Below are 15,783 nucleotides of genomic sequence, written 5' to 3' on the forward strand. Positions count from 1 at the left end.
TATTTATATATATATATATATATATATATATATATATATATATAGTAATCACTATGGGAACTCCAGCACAGGATTGCTCAGGTGTGGTGCAGTGTAACCTCCAGTGTGCCACACTGGATCCACATAGAACTTCCTCCGTAAGGAAACAGCACCCAACACCAGGTCCAGGTAAAGTGCAAGCTACAGGGTCTTTATTGCATCAAGAGACAATTGTACAAAGGCTACAAAGAGCCTCTCTCACTCTGGAGGACCTATCCTGTCCTACTGTGTAATGCCTTATTTCCCCAGTTGTGGCGCTGTATGGAAATTAGCTGCTAGGTTTTCCCACAAATTACAGAAGGGGGCTATAGCTTAAAGGGGTAGTCTGTGGAACTAAACTTATCCATAAGGAGCACTCCGGCACCCACCTTCTGAGAGGGGCAGAATCACAGGCTCAGCCAATCACAGAGTCCCATCTCAGCCTGGTGATTAGCTGAGTAGGCCATCACTCTTGCTCACCTCTGAGGTTGGTGGCCAAAGCGCCCTGAGGGGACACCTTTAGTTTCCTGGACTACCCCTGTAGACTAAAGTTCCCTTCTGTAATCTGTGGCAAAAACTTGGCCGCTTATTTTCCCTACAGCGCCACCACCTGGAAAACAAGCATTACACGGTAGGACAGGATAGGTCCTCCAGAGTGAGGGACGCTCTTTGTAACCTCTCTCTGCTCTAGCTAAGAGGTGCGATCTGGAACCACCCATATATTAACTCACAATTTCCTATCTGGGTTTAGTTTTCAAAACTGGGCAAACCCTCGAAATCCTTCAAGCTCTCTGTATTGTATTTTATTATCTCACACATACTTACTAACATTTGAATCCCAAATCGCTGGATATGTAAGCCCCACCCCATCCATCTGGGGCCACCCTAAACCACCAGAAACAGCCCTTTAAAGTAAAAATCATTATATAGCCCTTTCCTAAATGTGGGACAGTCTAGTAAAAATAGGGACTGTATGCAAGAACAATCACATTGTATTATATTTGTTTCTAAAAGGGGTACTCCCCTGGAAAACATTTTTTTTAATCAACTGGTGCCAGAAAGTTAAAAAGATTTGTAAATGACTTCTATTTAAAAATCTTAATCCTTCCAGTACTTATCAGCTTCTGTATGCTAAACAGGAAGTTCTTTTCTTTTTTCATTTTCTTTCTGTCTTACCGCAGTGCTCTCTGCTGACACCTCTGTCCATTTTAGGAACTGTCCAGAGCAGGATAGGTTTGCTATGGGGATTTGCTCCTACTCTGAACAGTTCCTAAAATGGACAGAGGTGTCAGCAGAGAGCACTGTGGTCAGACAGAAAGAAAATTGAAAAAGAAAAGAACTTCCTCTTGAACATACAGCAGCTGATAAGTACTGGAAGGGTAAATATTTTTAAATAGAAGTAATTTACAAATCTGTTTAACTTTTTGGAACCAGTTGATTTAAAAAAATAATGTTTTCCAGTGGAGTACCCCTTTAATCTGTTTTATAACTTATTTGTTGTGATTTTTTCAGGACATACTTCTCTCAGTTTTGCCGGAAACAGTTACATTAAATACCGGGTGTCGGAGAACAGCAAGCGCGATGAGTTCAGACTGGGCTTGCGGATGCGAACTCTGCAGAACAACGCTATCATCATGTATACGAGATCCAACCCCTGCATGATCCTGAAGGTAAGTCACCGGTATGATCTGCAGTACATCTGATGCAATAAGAGGGGTCCTGCCAGCACTTTCCTCTGAGATAATACACGTAACATGTACAATGCTGGATGCAGGGGCGTAACTATAGGGAGTCCAGAGGTAGCCGTCGCATAGGGGCCCCAAGGCACCTCTGCCTCATAAGAGAGCATTATTATAAATGGCACTTAGCAGCCCCCAATCAATAACCTTTTGTTGTTGCTGCTATAGTCATTTGACTTCTACTGAGCATGTGCGGCTTTGTAGCCAATTACATGAGCAAGAAGGAAGTTTGCAACTGGCTTAAAACTGCAAACCTTACTAAATATTTTTACACATACACATATTGCCCCACAAAAAACAAGCCCCCACTGATGAATGGAAAAAGTCATGGCTCTCAGAATGCGGTGACACAAAAGAAAATAAATTATTAATTATTCTTATTTATTTATTTATAAATTTTCTGATTGTTCATATATATATATATATATATATATATATTATATTATATTTTTCGCACTATAAGACGCACCTGACCATAAGACGCACCTAGGTTTTAGAGGAGGAGAACAAGAAAAAAAATATTCTGAACTAGAGATGAGCGAACTTACAGTAAATTTGATTCGTCACGAACTTCTCGGCTCGGCAGTTGATGACTTTTCCTGCATAAATTAGTTCAGCTTTCCGGTGCTCTGGAAAAGGTGGATACAGTCCTAGGAAAGAGTCTCCTAGGACTGTATCCACCTTTTCCAGCCCACAGGAGCACCTGAAAGCTGAACTAATTTATGCAGGATAAGTCATCAACTGCCGAGCCGAGAAGTTCGTGACGAATCGAATTTACTGTAAGTTTGCTCATCTCTATTCTGAACCAAACAGGTACTAAAATATTTAGGACCCCCCTTGTGGCCAGCAGAACCCCTCCTTGTAAACAGCAGGACCCCCCTTGTGGCCAGAAGGACCACCCTTGTAGTTGCTTTCCGGTACCACTGCCCTTGTTCTGCCGTCCGCATAATGGAGTCTATGGAGGAGCATGTGACACACACGTCACTCTGCTTTCTCCGTGGCATTACGCCGGGCGCAGAGGAGTGACGTGTGTGTCACATGCTCCTCCAAAAGACCCCATTATGCGGACAGGAGAACGGGACAGCGGCATGGCAGGTAAGCTTACCTCTTCAGCAGCCTCCCCTTTGCAGCCTTCCCGGCACTTCGGCACACATACATTCGCTCCATAAGACGGACAGACATTTCCTTCCCACTTTTGGGGGAGAAAAAGTGCGTCTTATGGAGCAAAAAATACGGGTATATATATATATATATATATATATATATATATATATATATATATCACAGAAAAGAAAACGTCCGGCACTCGAGAAAATGCAGGTAAAACTTGTCAATGGCTTTATTCACACGCTTAGGCAGGACACAATCTGACGCGTTTCGCACCCTCAGGTGCTTAATCGTAGATAGACATACATTCAATAATGCAGGTTAAAATACACATGAGTTTGGTCACATGACCACATGGATCTTAATTAAAAACAGTTGGTTACAAAACATGGCATTGGGAATCATGATCACATTTAATCGTTCAAAGAGAGTTCACACCAGGATGCAATCAATGCGGCTTTCACATTTTAAGTAAAATTTCAAACTTAAATGGTCCAAAGACTAATCTACCAATACTACCGATATTCATATTTATGTAGGGGTGCATGTTTAACCGTAATAAGCAATTTAAACTTTATCTACACATCAAAAAATCCGAGATATTTGTATATATAAATCGATAACCGCATGGTGTATATCACACCATGTGAACAACCCCCTATATAATTTGCGACAAAAATTTATCGTATATACCGATATTCATATTGGTTTAGAGGTACATATTTACCGAAATAAGCACTTTGAACTATATGTAAACATGAAAATCCGAGATATTTATATATATAAATCGATAACCGCATGATATGCATCACGTCGTGTGAACATCCCCCTATAATTTACAACAATTCAAAATTTGTTATATATGCACAGGAAACGAAGAATAAATATTAAACCGGGGACTAGGCTTACATGATTGAGGATAAATTGTATACATCCACTATATTTACTTATTCCATTTATGCACACGTTAACATTAGATCCAATCTTTTATTTAATCCTTGCGGGAATCTTGTTCCCAAGAGGAACATCCAATGTGCCTCTCTATTGTATAGTTTCTTTCTAAGATCGCCTCCCCTAGGTCCTAAGGTGACTTTTTCTACTCCCAATACTCGTAAATGGGTAGTGTCTCCTGAATGGGACTCTCTAAAGTGACGTGATAGCATGGACATGTTTGTCAAACTACTTTTAGCATCCGTAATATGTTTCCTAAACCTCACTTTTAATGAATTCCCCGAGCATCCTACATATTGCAAGTTACATTTTGTTACAACCACGGTTAACGTGGTTCCCCCTGACATGCTTGCTATTACAAGACAGTTGGAGAATCTCATGATTAAGGAGACGAAGACTTGGTGGGATAATAAAACTCTCACTACATATTTAGAAAAGAACATTGTGCCAAGGGGTCTGAGACTGAAAAAAAGACCCATAAAAACATACTCACAGGGATTCATTACCAAATGGGACTCCGCATTGCTGGAATGTTCAGCCAAACTTATGACATATATTGTGGAGGAGGAATCCCTGGAATTAGCCAGTATGCAGCAAGAGATGGAGGGCCTTAGGACCCAGCTGGCTATGTACAAAGAGCACAAGGATTTTGCCAGTGTGGAACAAGCAGCATTGGAGAAACTAGACAGTGTGGAAAACTCCATAATGGACATTAAAAAAAGTAAATTCCAAAGAGATATTTTGGATTACAACAAAGATCAAGTGTTCTCGTGGCATCTCAACAAAGGGGACAATCCAGACACACCGCGCTCTATTTTACGCACACCACGATCCAGATCCAAACGCAGAAATCATCCAAGGTCCCGATCTGCAAGGAAAGTGAGCTTTTCAGACCCTGAAAGTTCCCAAGAGGAAAACACAGGTGCACAATATTCATCAGTACAACAACAGAAAAAGAAATTAACATCGATCGCCGCACCATCCAAAGAACTTGGAGCTATTCCAAAAAACCGTCTGGGCCAGACCGACAACCTAAAGGGTCAAAAGCAAGGAGAGCTGGACGCAAACATAGAAGAAAGAAGATATCCCCTGCGCTCGCTACTGGTTCCGAGATAAATCCGGTAATGAACTTATCCGCATGCATCTTATCTGCTGACCAAATTACTGTACTTGGTAAAGGACTGAATTTTGTGCCGACAAGTAAGTTTGAACTTTTTAATACCATATTAGATGTTAATAAATTGGCAAGAGGACTCACTCTCAAAAGACATTTTCACAAGGGGGTTATGAGTCATGAGGAGGGAGAACCCTCAGGTATAGTGGTGGGAGGATCAGTAGCGAACGATGGTGATGAAATTAATGTTAATGTTACTAATTTCAAGGATCAAAATGTATTATTACAGCTTACCTGCTTGCAGAAAGAAAATGCAGTTGTCGATGATAGTAGGAACAATAACTACCGCTCGGCCAACCCTGGTTTCTATCCTGTTGCCTCCCGTTCGGAGGCGCTGGATAGATTCCAGGAGTTGGTCGAGCGGGACCTAGTGAAACTCAATGAACAGGTGTCTCGGAATAATGCTTATGACAATTTAAATAAAAATGAACGTATAGCATTGAAGGAATTATCTGAGAATAAATCTATCGTAATTCGTAATGCTGATAAAGGTGGAAATATTATTGTTCTGGATTCAGGGTTATACAAACAACTTAATGAGGATATGTTATTAGATACATCTACTTACTGTAAATTAAGAAATGACCCTACTAAAATGTACCAAATGAAACTTAAGAAAATATTGGAAGAGGGTGTAGCACTGGGGGCTATTAACAAAAAACTGGAAGAATATCTATTTGTAGAGAATCCAGTTACTCCAGTGTTCCACTCACTCCCCAAGGTACATAAAGGTGTATTTCCACCTCCCCTTCGGCCAATAGTTGCTGGCATTGGGTCGCTGGGTGAACGCCTTGGAGAATGGGTGGATCACCATCTCCAACCCCTGACTAAAATCACCCCCACATTCACACAAGACACTAAGCATGTGATCAATATCTTAGAAAAAATCGTGTGGGATGAGCAGTTGTCATGGGCAACGTGTGATGTTATAGGCTTATATCCATGTATTCCCTGGTCTAAAGGCCTCGAGGCCCTGTCCATTCATATGGAAAAGTTCAGCGCATACTCCCCTGGTCTGCGGGAATTCATCACCATCGCCACGGAGTTTTTGCTCAAACACAATTACTTCGTGTTCGACGGTGGTTTCTACCTGCAGACCAGGGGAGCATCAATGGGTGCCAAATATTCCCCGTCCTTTGCAAATATCTACATGTTTCACTGGGAGCAACTTTTTATTTTCAGTGACAAAAACCCATATTATGATAATATACACTGGATCAGTCGCTACATAGACGATTTATTGATAATTTGGAGGGGTACAGAGACACTATTTTCGGAATTTGTCAAGTATATTGGAAATAACAACCTAAATTTGGGGTTCACCTCACATTTCGATAAAAATACAATTAATTTCTTGGACATTTCGTTGATTAGTGGGAGTGATGGCATAGAAATTCGCCCCTATAGAAAAGATACAGCCTCTAACTCCATTCTGCTAGCCTCTTCCTGCCATCCACGACATGTCCTTGTCACGATTCGGCTTCCTGGTAGTGGATCCTCTGTGCCAGAGAGGGATTGGCGTGGACCGTGCTAGTGGACCGGTTCTAAGCCACTACTGGTTTTCACCAGAGCCCGCCGCAAAGCGGGATGGTCTTGCTGCGGCGGTAGTGACCAGGTCGTATCCACTAGCAACGGCTCACCTCTCTGGCTGCTGAAGATAGGCGCGGTACAAGGGAGTAGGCAGAAGCAAGGTCAGACGTAGCAGAAGGTCGGGGGCAGGCGGCAAGGTTCGTAGTCAGGATGGGTAGCAGAAGATCAGGTACACAGGCTTTGGACAACACTAAACGCTTTCACTGGCACAAGGCAACAAGATCCGGCAAGGGAGTGCAAGGGAGGAGACTAGATATAGCCAGGGAACAGGTGGGAACCAATTAAGCTGATTGGGCCAGGCACCAATCATTGGTGCACTGGCCCTTTAAGTCTCAGAGAGCTGGCGCGCGCGCGCCCTAGAGAGCGGAGCCGCGCGCGCCAGCACATGACAGCAGGGGACCGGGACGGGTAAGTGACCTGGGATGCGATTCGCGAGCGGGCACGTCCCGCTGTGCGAATCGCATCCCCAACGGCCAAGACAGTGCAGCGCTCCCGGTCAGCGGGACTGACCGGGGCGCTGCAGGGAGAAAGACGCCGTGAGCGCTCCGGGGAGGAGCGGGGACCCGGAGCGCTAGGCGTAACAGTACCCCCCCCCTTAGGTCTCCCCTTCTCTTTGTCCGGTAACTGCCTCCCCTGGGATGAGGACACCTGGAAAGAATGGAGGGTTTCCTCAACGGCAGGCAGTACAGCAGGAGTGGGAATGGGGAGGGAGGGCAGAGGGCGAGGCCTGGCACGGAGCAGTGTGACACCAGGACGGGGACCATGGGGAGGCACAGAGGCTTGCCTGACGGGACTGGGAGGGGGGGAGAGGCACTTCCTGTGGCAGGCAGAGTCCCAGTTCCTGATCTCCCCGGTGGTCCAATCAATGGTGGGGGAATGAAGCCGGAGCCAAGGCAGACCGAGGAGGACCTCAGAGGTACAGTTGGGGAGAATAAAGAACTCAATCCTCTCAAGGTGGGGTCCAATAGACATGAGGAGGGGCTCTGTGCGGAAACGCACGGTGCAGTCCAATCTGGCTCCGTTGACCGCGGAAATGTAGAGCGGTTTGGCGAGACGGGTCACCGGGATGCAGAATTTATTGACAAAGGACTCCAAAATAAAATTCCCGGAGGCACCAGAGTCCAAGCAGGCCAAGGCTGAGAGGGAGGAGTTGGCTGTAGGAGAAATCCGCACGGGCACCGTGAGACGTGGAGAAGAAGATTTAGAACCAAGAGATGCCACACCCACGTGAGCTGGGTGCGTGCGTGCGTTTCCCAGGCGTGGAGGACGGATAGGGCAATCCACCAAGAAATGCTCGGTACTGGCACAGTACAGACAGAGATTTTCTTCTCTACGGCGATTCCTCTCTTCCTGGGTCAGGCGAGACCGATCCACTTGCATGGCCTCCTCGGCGGGAGGCCCAGGCATAGACTGCAAAGGATGCTGTGGGAGAGGTGCCCAGAGATCTAAGTCTTTTTCCTGGCGGAGCTCTTGGTGTCGCTCAGAAAAACGCATGTCAATGCGGGTAGCCAAATGGATGAGTTCTTGGAGGTTGGCAGGAATCTCTCGTGCGGCCAGCACATCCTTGATGCGACTGGATAGGCCTTTTTTAAAGGTCGCGCAGAGAGCCTCATTATTCCAGGATAGTTCAGATGCAAAAGTACGGAATTGTATGGCGTACTCGCCAACGGAAGAATTACCCTGGACCAGGTTCAGCAGGGCAGTCTCAGCAGAAGAGGCTCGGGCAGGTTCCTCAAAGACACTTCGGACTTCAGCAAAAAAGGACTGGACTGTGGCTGTGGCAGGATCATTGCGGTCCCAGAGCGGTGTGGCCCAAGACAAGGCCTTTCCTGAAAGAAGGCTTACTACGAACGCCACCTTAGACCGTTCTGTAGGAAACAAGTCTGACAACATCTCCATATGCAGGGAACACTGAGACAAAAATCCACGGCAGAGTCTGGAGTCCCCATCAAATTTGTCCGGCAGGGACAAGCGGAGGTTAGGAGCGGCCACTCGCTGCGGAGGAGGTGCAGGAGCTGGCGGAGGAGATGGTTGCTGCTGTAGCAGGGGCAGAATTTGCTGTAACATGGCGGTCAACTGCGACAGCTGCTGTCCTTGTTGGGCAATCTGCTGCGATTGCTGAGCGACCACCGTGGGAAGATCAGCGAGACTTGGCAGCGGCACCTCAGCGGGATCCATGGCCGGATCTACTGTCACGATTCGGCTTCCTGGTAGTGGATCCTCTGTGCCAGAGAGGGATTGGCGTGGACCGTGCTAGTGGACCGGTTCTAAGCCACTACTGGTTTTCACCAGAGCCCGCCGCAAAGCGGGATGGTCTTGCTGCGGCGGTAGTGACCAGGTCGTATCCACTAGCAACGGCTCACCTCTCTGGCTGCTGAAGATAGGCGCGGTACAAGGGAGTAGGCAGAAGCAAGGTCAGACGTAGCAGAAGGTCGGGGGCAGGCGGCAAGGTTCGTAGTCAGGATGGGTAGCAGAAGATCAGGTACACAGGCTTTGGACAACACTAAACGCTTTCACTGGCACAAGGCAACAAGATCCGGCAAGGGAGTGCAAGGGAGGAGACTAGATATAGCCAGGGAACAGGTGGGAACCAATTAAGCTGATTGGGCCAGGCACCAATCATTGGTGCACTGGCCCTTTAAGTCTCAGAGAGCTGGCGCGCGCGCGCCCTAGAGAGCGGAGCCGCGCGCGCCAGCACATGACAGCAGGGGACCGGGACGGGTAAGTGACCTGGGATGCGATTCGCGAGCGGGCACGTCCCGCTGTGCGAATCGCATCCCCAACGGCCAAGACAGTGCAGCGCTCCCGGTCAGCGGGACTGACCGGGGCGCTGCAGGGAGAAAGACGCCGTGAGCGCTCCGGGGAGGAGCGGGGACCCGGAGCGCTAGGCGTAACAGTCCTGGATAATATTCCCTATGGCGAATTATGTAGAATAAAACGTAATTGCTCTAGTGAGATACAATTTAAAATTGCAGCAGAGGAACTACATACTAGATTGGAACAGAGGGGTTATAGTGAAAAAATATTAAAAAAAGCAGAAATAAGAATAGAAGGACGGGGACGTGAGGAACTAGTATCCTATTCTAGCAGGCATCAGAACAGAAGGGACTCACATAAGGTTGGAGATATATCGGCCAAAAATACAAATGAAAATGTAAATTCGAGTAAAGATAGACCACCATTTTTCGTGACCTCATACAGTACTCAATTTGGACAAATTAAGAAAATAATAAATAGATATATCCCGGTATTAGAAACAGACCCAATATTAAGAGACTTATTATCAGAAGGTATTTCTATTGTGTCCAGGAGAGGCCCCACTATTGGAACCAGGGTCTCACCCAGTCTATTTATTAGTCAAAAGGAAAGTGTAAAGGGTCGGGACTGGTTGAGGAATACAGGTAACCGCAAATGTGGTCATACCAGATGTATCACATGTACACATATGGTGAATACAAATACTGTAACGTCTTGCACAACAAATAGGACATACAATATACACCAATACATCAATTGTAATACTAAATCCATCATATATGTAGCCACATGCACTGCGTGTAACTTGCAATATGTAGGATGCTCGGGGAATTCATTAAAAGTGAGGTTTAGGAAACATATTACGGATGCTAAAAGTAGTTTGACAAACATGTCCATGCTATCACGTCACTTTAGAGAGTCCCATTCAGGAGACACTACCCATTTACGAGTATTGGGAGTAGAAAAAGTCACCTTAGGACCTAGGGGAGGCGATCTTAGAAAGAAACTATACAATAGAGAGGCACATTGGATGTTCCTCTTGGGAACAAGATTCCCGCAAGGATTAAATAAAAGATTGGATCTAATGTTAACGTGTGCATAAATGGAATAAGTAAATATAGTGGATGTATACAATTTATCCTCAATCATGTAAGCCTAGTCCCCGGTTTAATATTTATTCTTCGTTTCCTGTGCATATATAACAAATTTTGAATTGTTGTAAATTATAGGGGGATGTTCACACGACGTGATGCATATCATGCGGTTATCGATTTATATATATAAATATCTCGGATTTTCATGTTTACATATAGTTCAAAGTGCTTATTTCGGTAAATATGTACCTCTAAACCAATATGAATATCGGTATATACGATAAATTTTTGTCGCAAATTATATAGGGGGTTGTTCACATGGTGTGATATACACCATGCGGTTATCGATTTATATATACAAATATCTCGGATTTTTTGATGTGTAGATAAAGTTTAAATTGCTTATTACGGTTAAACATGCACCCCTACATAAATATGAATATCGGTAGTATTGGTAGATTAGTCTTTGGACCATTTAAGTTTGAAATTTTACTTAAAATGTGAAAGCCGCATTGATTGCATCCTGGTGTGAACTCTCTTTGAACGATTAAATGTGATCATGATTCCCAATGCCATGTTTTGTAACCAACTGTTTTTAATTAAGATCCATGTGGTCATGTGACCAAACTCATGTGTATTTTAACCTGCATTATTGAATGTATGTCTATCTACGATTAAGCACCTGAGGGTGCGAAACGCGTCAGATTGTGTCCTGCCTAAGCGTGTGAATAAAGCCATTGACAAGTTTTACCTGCATTTTCTCGAGTGCCGGACGTTTTCTTTTCTGTGAGAGTTCTACTAAGCCGGGAGCGGTACCGGTGTCCGCAGCACGAGATAGCGCAGCAAACGCGAGAGTGGTGAGCAGCCTGACCTTATCTGCATATATATATATATATATTTTTTTTTTATTGGTCTCTTCTTAACCAGAACAACCTGCATAATAACATTAGTCTACAGTAAAAAAAAAAAAAAAAAAAAAAACTAAACAAAACCCCGAATTAACGATAGACGCTGTTTTTTTTATATTTTATTTCATTTTTTGATTGTTCACATTGTGCAAACTTAGTAAAGCAAATGTGTGTGTGTATATATATATATATATATATATATATATATATAATTTATTTATTTTAATTGGTCTCTTCCGAACCAGAACAACCTGCATAATAACATTAGTCTACAGTAAACACAGTAAAAAAAAAAAAAAATAAACCCCAAATTAACAGTAGACTTGCTGTTTTGTTTTTTTTCAATGGAGGGAGCTGTTGAAAAACTACAACCCTCAGCATGCCCGGCATGCTGGGAGTTGTAATTTTGCCACAGCTGTAGGCACAGTGATTGGGAAACCCTGCTGTATGTGTAGACTTATGAAACAACAAAGCAGACCAGACTCGGCTCTGCTAGAATTGCACTACCCTCCTTGCTGGTCTAAACTGAATTTTCTTCATGCAACAGGGGGCTCGGGATGAGTACTACCGTGTTTCCCCGAAAATACACCCTACCCCGAAAATAAGCCCTAGTTGCAATATAAGCCCTACCCCGAAAATAAGACCTAGGCTAGTGGTCTTCAACGTGCGGATCTCCAGATGTTGCAAAACTCCAACTCCCAGCATGCCCGGACAGCCAACGGCTGTCCGGGCATGCTGGGAGCTGGAGTTTTGCAACATCTGGAGGTCCGCAGGTTGAAGACCACTGACCTAGGCAATGCCCGGGCTGCAAATATTAAAAAACACATTTTAACTTACCTTCGTCCTCCGTTCCCCCGTTCCTAAGGAACCGGCCTCACTGTTCTCCCCTGCTCTTGCTGCTTCCTGGTGCTGGGACGTCTCAGAGCCTTAAATGTTGTTCAATGTACATACGGTACCGTAAATAAATAAGCCCTACCCTGAAAATAAGTCCTAGTGTGTTTTTGGTGACTAAAATGAATATAAGACCCAGTCTTATTTTCGGAGAAACACGGTATGAGAAGTATTCACAATAAAGGGGAGTGATGTTGCGTAGCAATCGAAACAACCCCCCCCCCCCCCCCCGCGTCTTTTCCTGTAGGGCTGTGGGGGAATAGCTCTTTAATTTGAATGTCTCCATATTTAATAAATGTATCGCGCCGCCACCCCCCCCTCCCCCGATTCTCGTGAACTCAGCTTCATTTTTTTTACACTCAGTGGGTCGCCTATAACCCGAAATCATATGCGCCATTCATCAGCATAAACAGCCATCGGCTGAGGTGTAAATAGAACGTCGCAGTATTACAATGTAATTATACACACACGGTTTGGGGAAGTCACAGGCGGAGGTCTCCGAAATTACATGGTGCATTCTATGTTTCTCCTGCGCCCTCCTTCCACCTCGTCCTCTCTAATTAATTATTATGTCGAACCTCCGCAGAGAGAGCCGGCTCACAGACCCCTCACATAGAAGTATGATCATTTCTGATTTTCACGCCTGAATTGCTTTAATAAGCCTCGGAGGCTAGGAAACTTTTTTTTTAGTTGGACACTTTTTTTGTAAAAAAAAAAATAAAAAATAAAAACAGTAGGAGCATTCTGTATTCTCACTATTATAACCCATTGTTCCTCACTTTGCCTGATACTAAAGCTGGGTCCTGTGTGCCGCTACAGTCCCTGCCTCTGTCCTTTGTTCTTCCTGCACTGACCTCTGTCTGCCGCTGCAGCCTCCTGCTTTGTCTGGTTTCCAGGGCTACTTACATCTGAAGAGGACTTCAGGCCTTCAGGGGGGTTATTGGTGTCACATATTGCCTGGTGATTTTGGTTCTTCATATCTCACTGTTCATGTGCAGTCAATTTTTCTTGTCCTTAGCCTTGTTTCCTGACTATGCTTCTGCCTTGACACTTGTAAACTATGCCTGGTACTTGTAGTTTTTCTCCTGACTCCCATAATGTACCAGAATCCTGTCCTTGGCTTCATTCATGGCTATTCCTACACTACTCATAGGCCAGCTCTGCCTATAGGCAAAATAGGCAGCCGCTTAGAGTGCCATCTTGATTGGGGCGCCGCTCTGCCTGCCACAAGAAAGTTAGACATCCGAACCACTCGCTCAGCCAGCAGCACCACCAACCCCCCCCCCCCCCCCCGAATGTGTGTCACCCCAGTAGTAAGGAAATGACATAAGGAGAGGGTTTGTTACAGTGTGTCACCCCAGTAGTAAGGAAATGACATAAGGAGAGGGTTTGTTACAGTGTGTCACCCCAGTAGTAAGGAGATTACATGAGGAGGAGGTCTTTTACAGTGTGTCACCCCAGTAGTAAGGAGATTACACGAGGAGGAGGTTTGTTACAGTGTGTCACCCCAGTAGTAAGGAGATTACATGAGGAGGAGGTTTGTTACAGTGTGTCACCCCAGTAGTAAGGAGATTACATGAGGAGGAGGTTTGTTACAATGTGTCACCCCAGTAGTAAGGAGATTACATGAGGAGGAGGTTTGTTACAGTGTGTCACCCCAGTAGTAAGGAGATTACATGAGGAGGAGGTTTGTTACAGTGTATCACCCCCAGACTCCCATCTTGCTTTAGGTTTTATTTCTGTCGCATGCCTTGACTTTCATATCCTCTCTTCTCTCCTGGTTTTATTCTTTCGATTCACTCCTGACCAAAGTTCACTCTGACCACTGACAAGTCCTGACTGGAGCCCATGAACTGAAGCTTAGTCCACAGTTCCTTGCTGGGGTCAAAGGGGTACTCCGCCCCTAGACATCTTATCCCCTATCCAAAGGACAGGGGATAAGATGTCTGATCACGGGGGTCCCTCCGCTGGGGATCCCCACAATCTCGGCTTCTGTACCCCAGACACCCGGTGCACGGAGCGAACTTCACTCCATGCTGGATGACTGGCTCGTGACGTCACGGTCACACCCTGCTCGTGATGTCACGGCCACGCCCCCTCAATGCAAGTCTATGGGAGGGGGCGTGGCGGCCACCATGCCCACTCCCATAGACTTGCATTGAGGGGGCTTGGCTGTGACATCACGAGCGGGACGCCGGGTGCAGCAGGGATATCGCGGGGGTCCCCAGCAGCGGGACGTCCGCAATCAGACATCTTATCCCCTATCCTTTGAATAGGGGATAAGATGTCTAGGGGCAGAGTACCCTTTAAAGGGTAAAAACCTGGGGATTCTCTAGTATCTATACCACAGTCAACCCTGCATTAGGGTTGAGGCTTAGAGAGTCCTCACTCTGTTACCTTGTAGTAACACTCCATTAGGGTATATGGCCATCATAGCAAGTTGTCCAACACAAGACAACTCTATTAGCCAGAGCGGAGAGCAAGAGTAGTTTGTTTTGTGTTGGTTTTAGTGTGACCAAGTTGTCCATTCATTACAATAGGAACCATGTAATACCACTTTTCTCCAGCAGTGGCCACTACAAGAGAAAAGTATGACTGCCCATAAATTCCCCTGGCGATAACAGCTGATCACATTTGACCAGTGTGGTTTTTGCCTATATGATGATATACAAAATGCCCCATTATTAAGGTATGAAGCAATTCCCAGATATTATTTATAAAGTTTTTAATAATTTCACCTTTGCTGTAATAGAACCTACCTTTTAATGAGTTAGTGGAGGGCTTGTGCATATACACAGCAGCCAGTCCAAACAGGCAGAGCTGCAATATAACATTTAGGGGATGGATCGGTAATGAGATAGAAAGTAGATTTCAGATTACACCATAACCCCACTACCACAGACTCCAATATACAAGGAAGGTAAGCTGGAGTCATGGATCCTACTATAGCCCCTTTCTAATGTGTTACAGTTTCTGTAAGTATTATATAAAGGAATAGGCTTTTGCGTTAAAGTATAAAGGTGCATTTGAATCGTTTTCATGCATAATATAACACAAAAAAGCCGACTCATGCTGCCCCTCTCCCCCGAGACTGTAGAGCGGCGGTATCCTTCACTCCCCGTGCAGACTCTTTGAAGGCTTTTCTAAAATGCTTGTGTATGTAAATTGCTAGTTTGCTACAGAACTGCGCCGCAGCACCAGGGGTTTTAGGTCATTACAAGTAATTAAAGCTTGAAACTGTATTTTCCTGTATTTAACTTTCGTTACACCGGAGTCAAATAAAGTCTACAAAGGCTAAGTACCGAAAGGAAAAGGAGACAAGACAATGTTATTAGTGTTACTGTACACGGGCAAGGTAATTTCTGCTTAGTCGTCTGCATCTATGGTAATATGTCCTATACATTCCATAGAGGTGGTCCATCGTGCAGCTGTGGGGTCCTTGGAGAAAAGGCTGGTCCCTTCCTGTAGCCTCTTGGGGAGTGGGGGGGGGGGCAGGAACTGTACAGGACAGGTCTACAGAAGAATTGTACTGTAAGCAAACAAGGGGTTGGGGA

The 15,783-nt window shown here is 45.1% G+C and overlaps 1 protein-coding gene across 6 annotated transcripts in view; it reads left to right on the plus strand.

Moving 5' to 3' along the window:
• The window catches only part of FAT3 (FAT atypical cadherin 3), a 671,890-nt gene that overhangs the window by 613,851 nt on the left and 42,256 nt on the right, over nt 1-15,783 (plus strand). For all 6 annotated transcript variants that reach the window (XM_056561437.1, XM_056561434.1, XM_056561436.1 and 3 more), the window contains one exon: nt 1,531-1,688. In XM_056561437.1, the coding sequence (XP_056417412.1) occupies nt 1,531-1,688 (158 nt within the window). The remainder of the gene's footprint in view (nt 1-1,530; nt 1,689-15,783) is intronic.

This window comes from Hyla sarda, chromosome 2 (genome assembly GCF_029499605.1).
Source record: "Hyla sarda isolate aHylSar1 chromosome 2, aHylSar1.hap1, whole genome shotgun sequence".
Lineage (NCBI taxonomy): Eukaryota > Metazoa > Chordata > Amphibia > Anura > Hylidae > Hyla > Hyla sarda.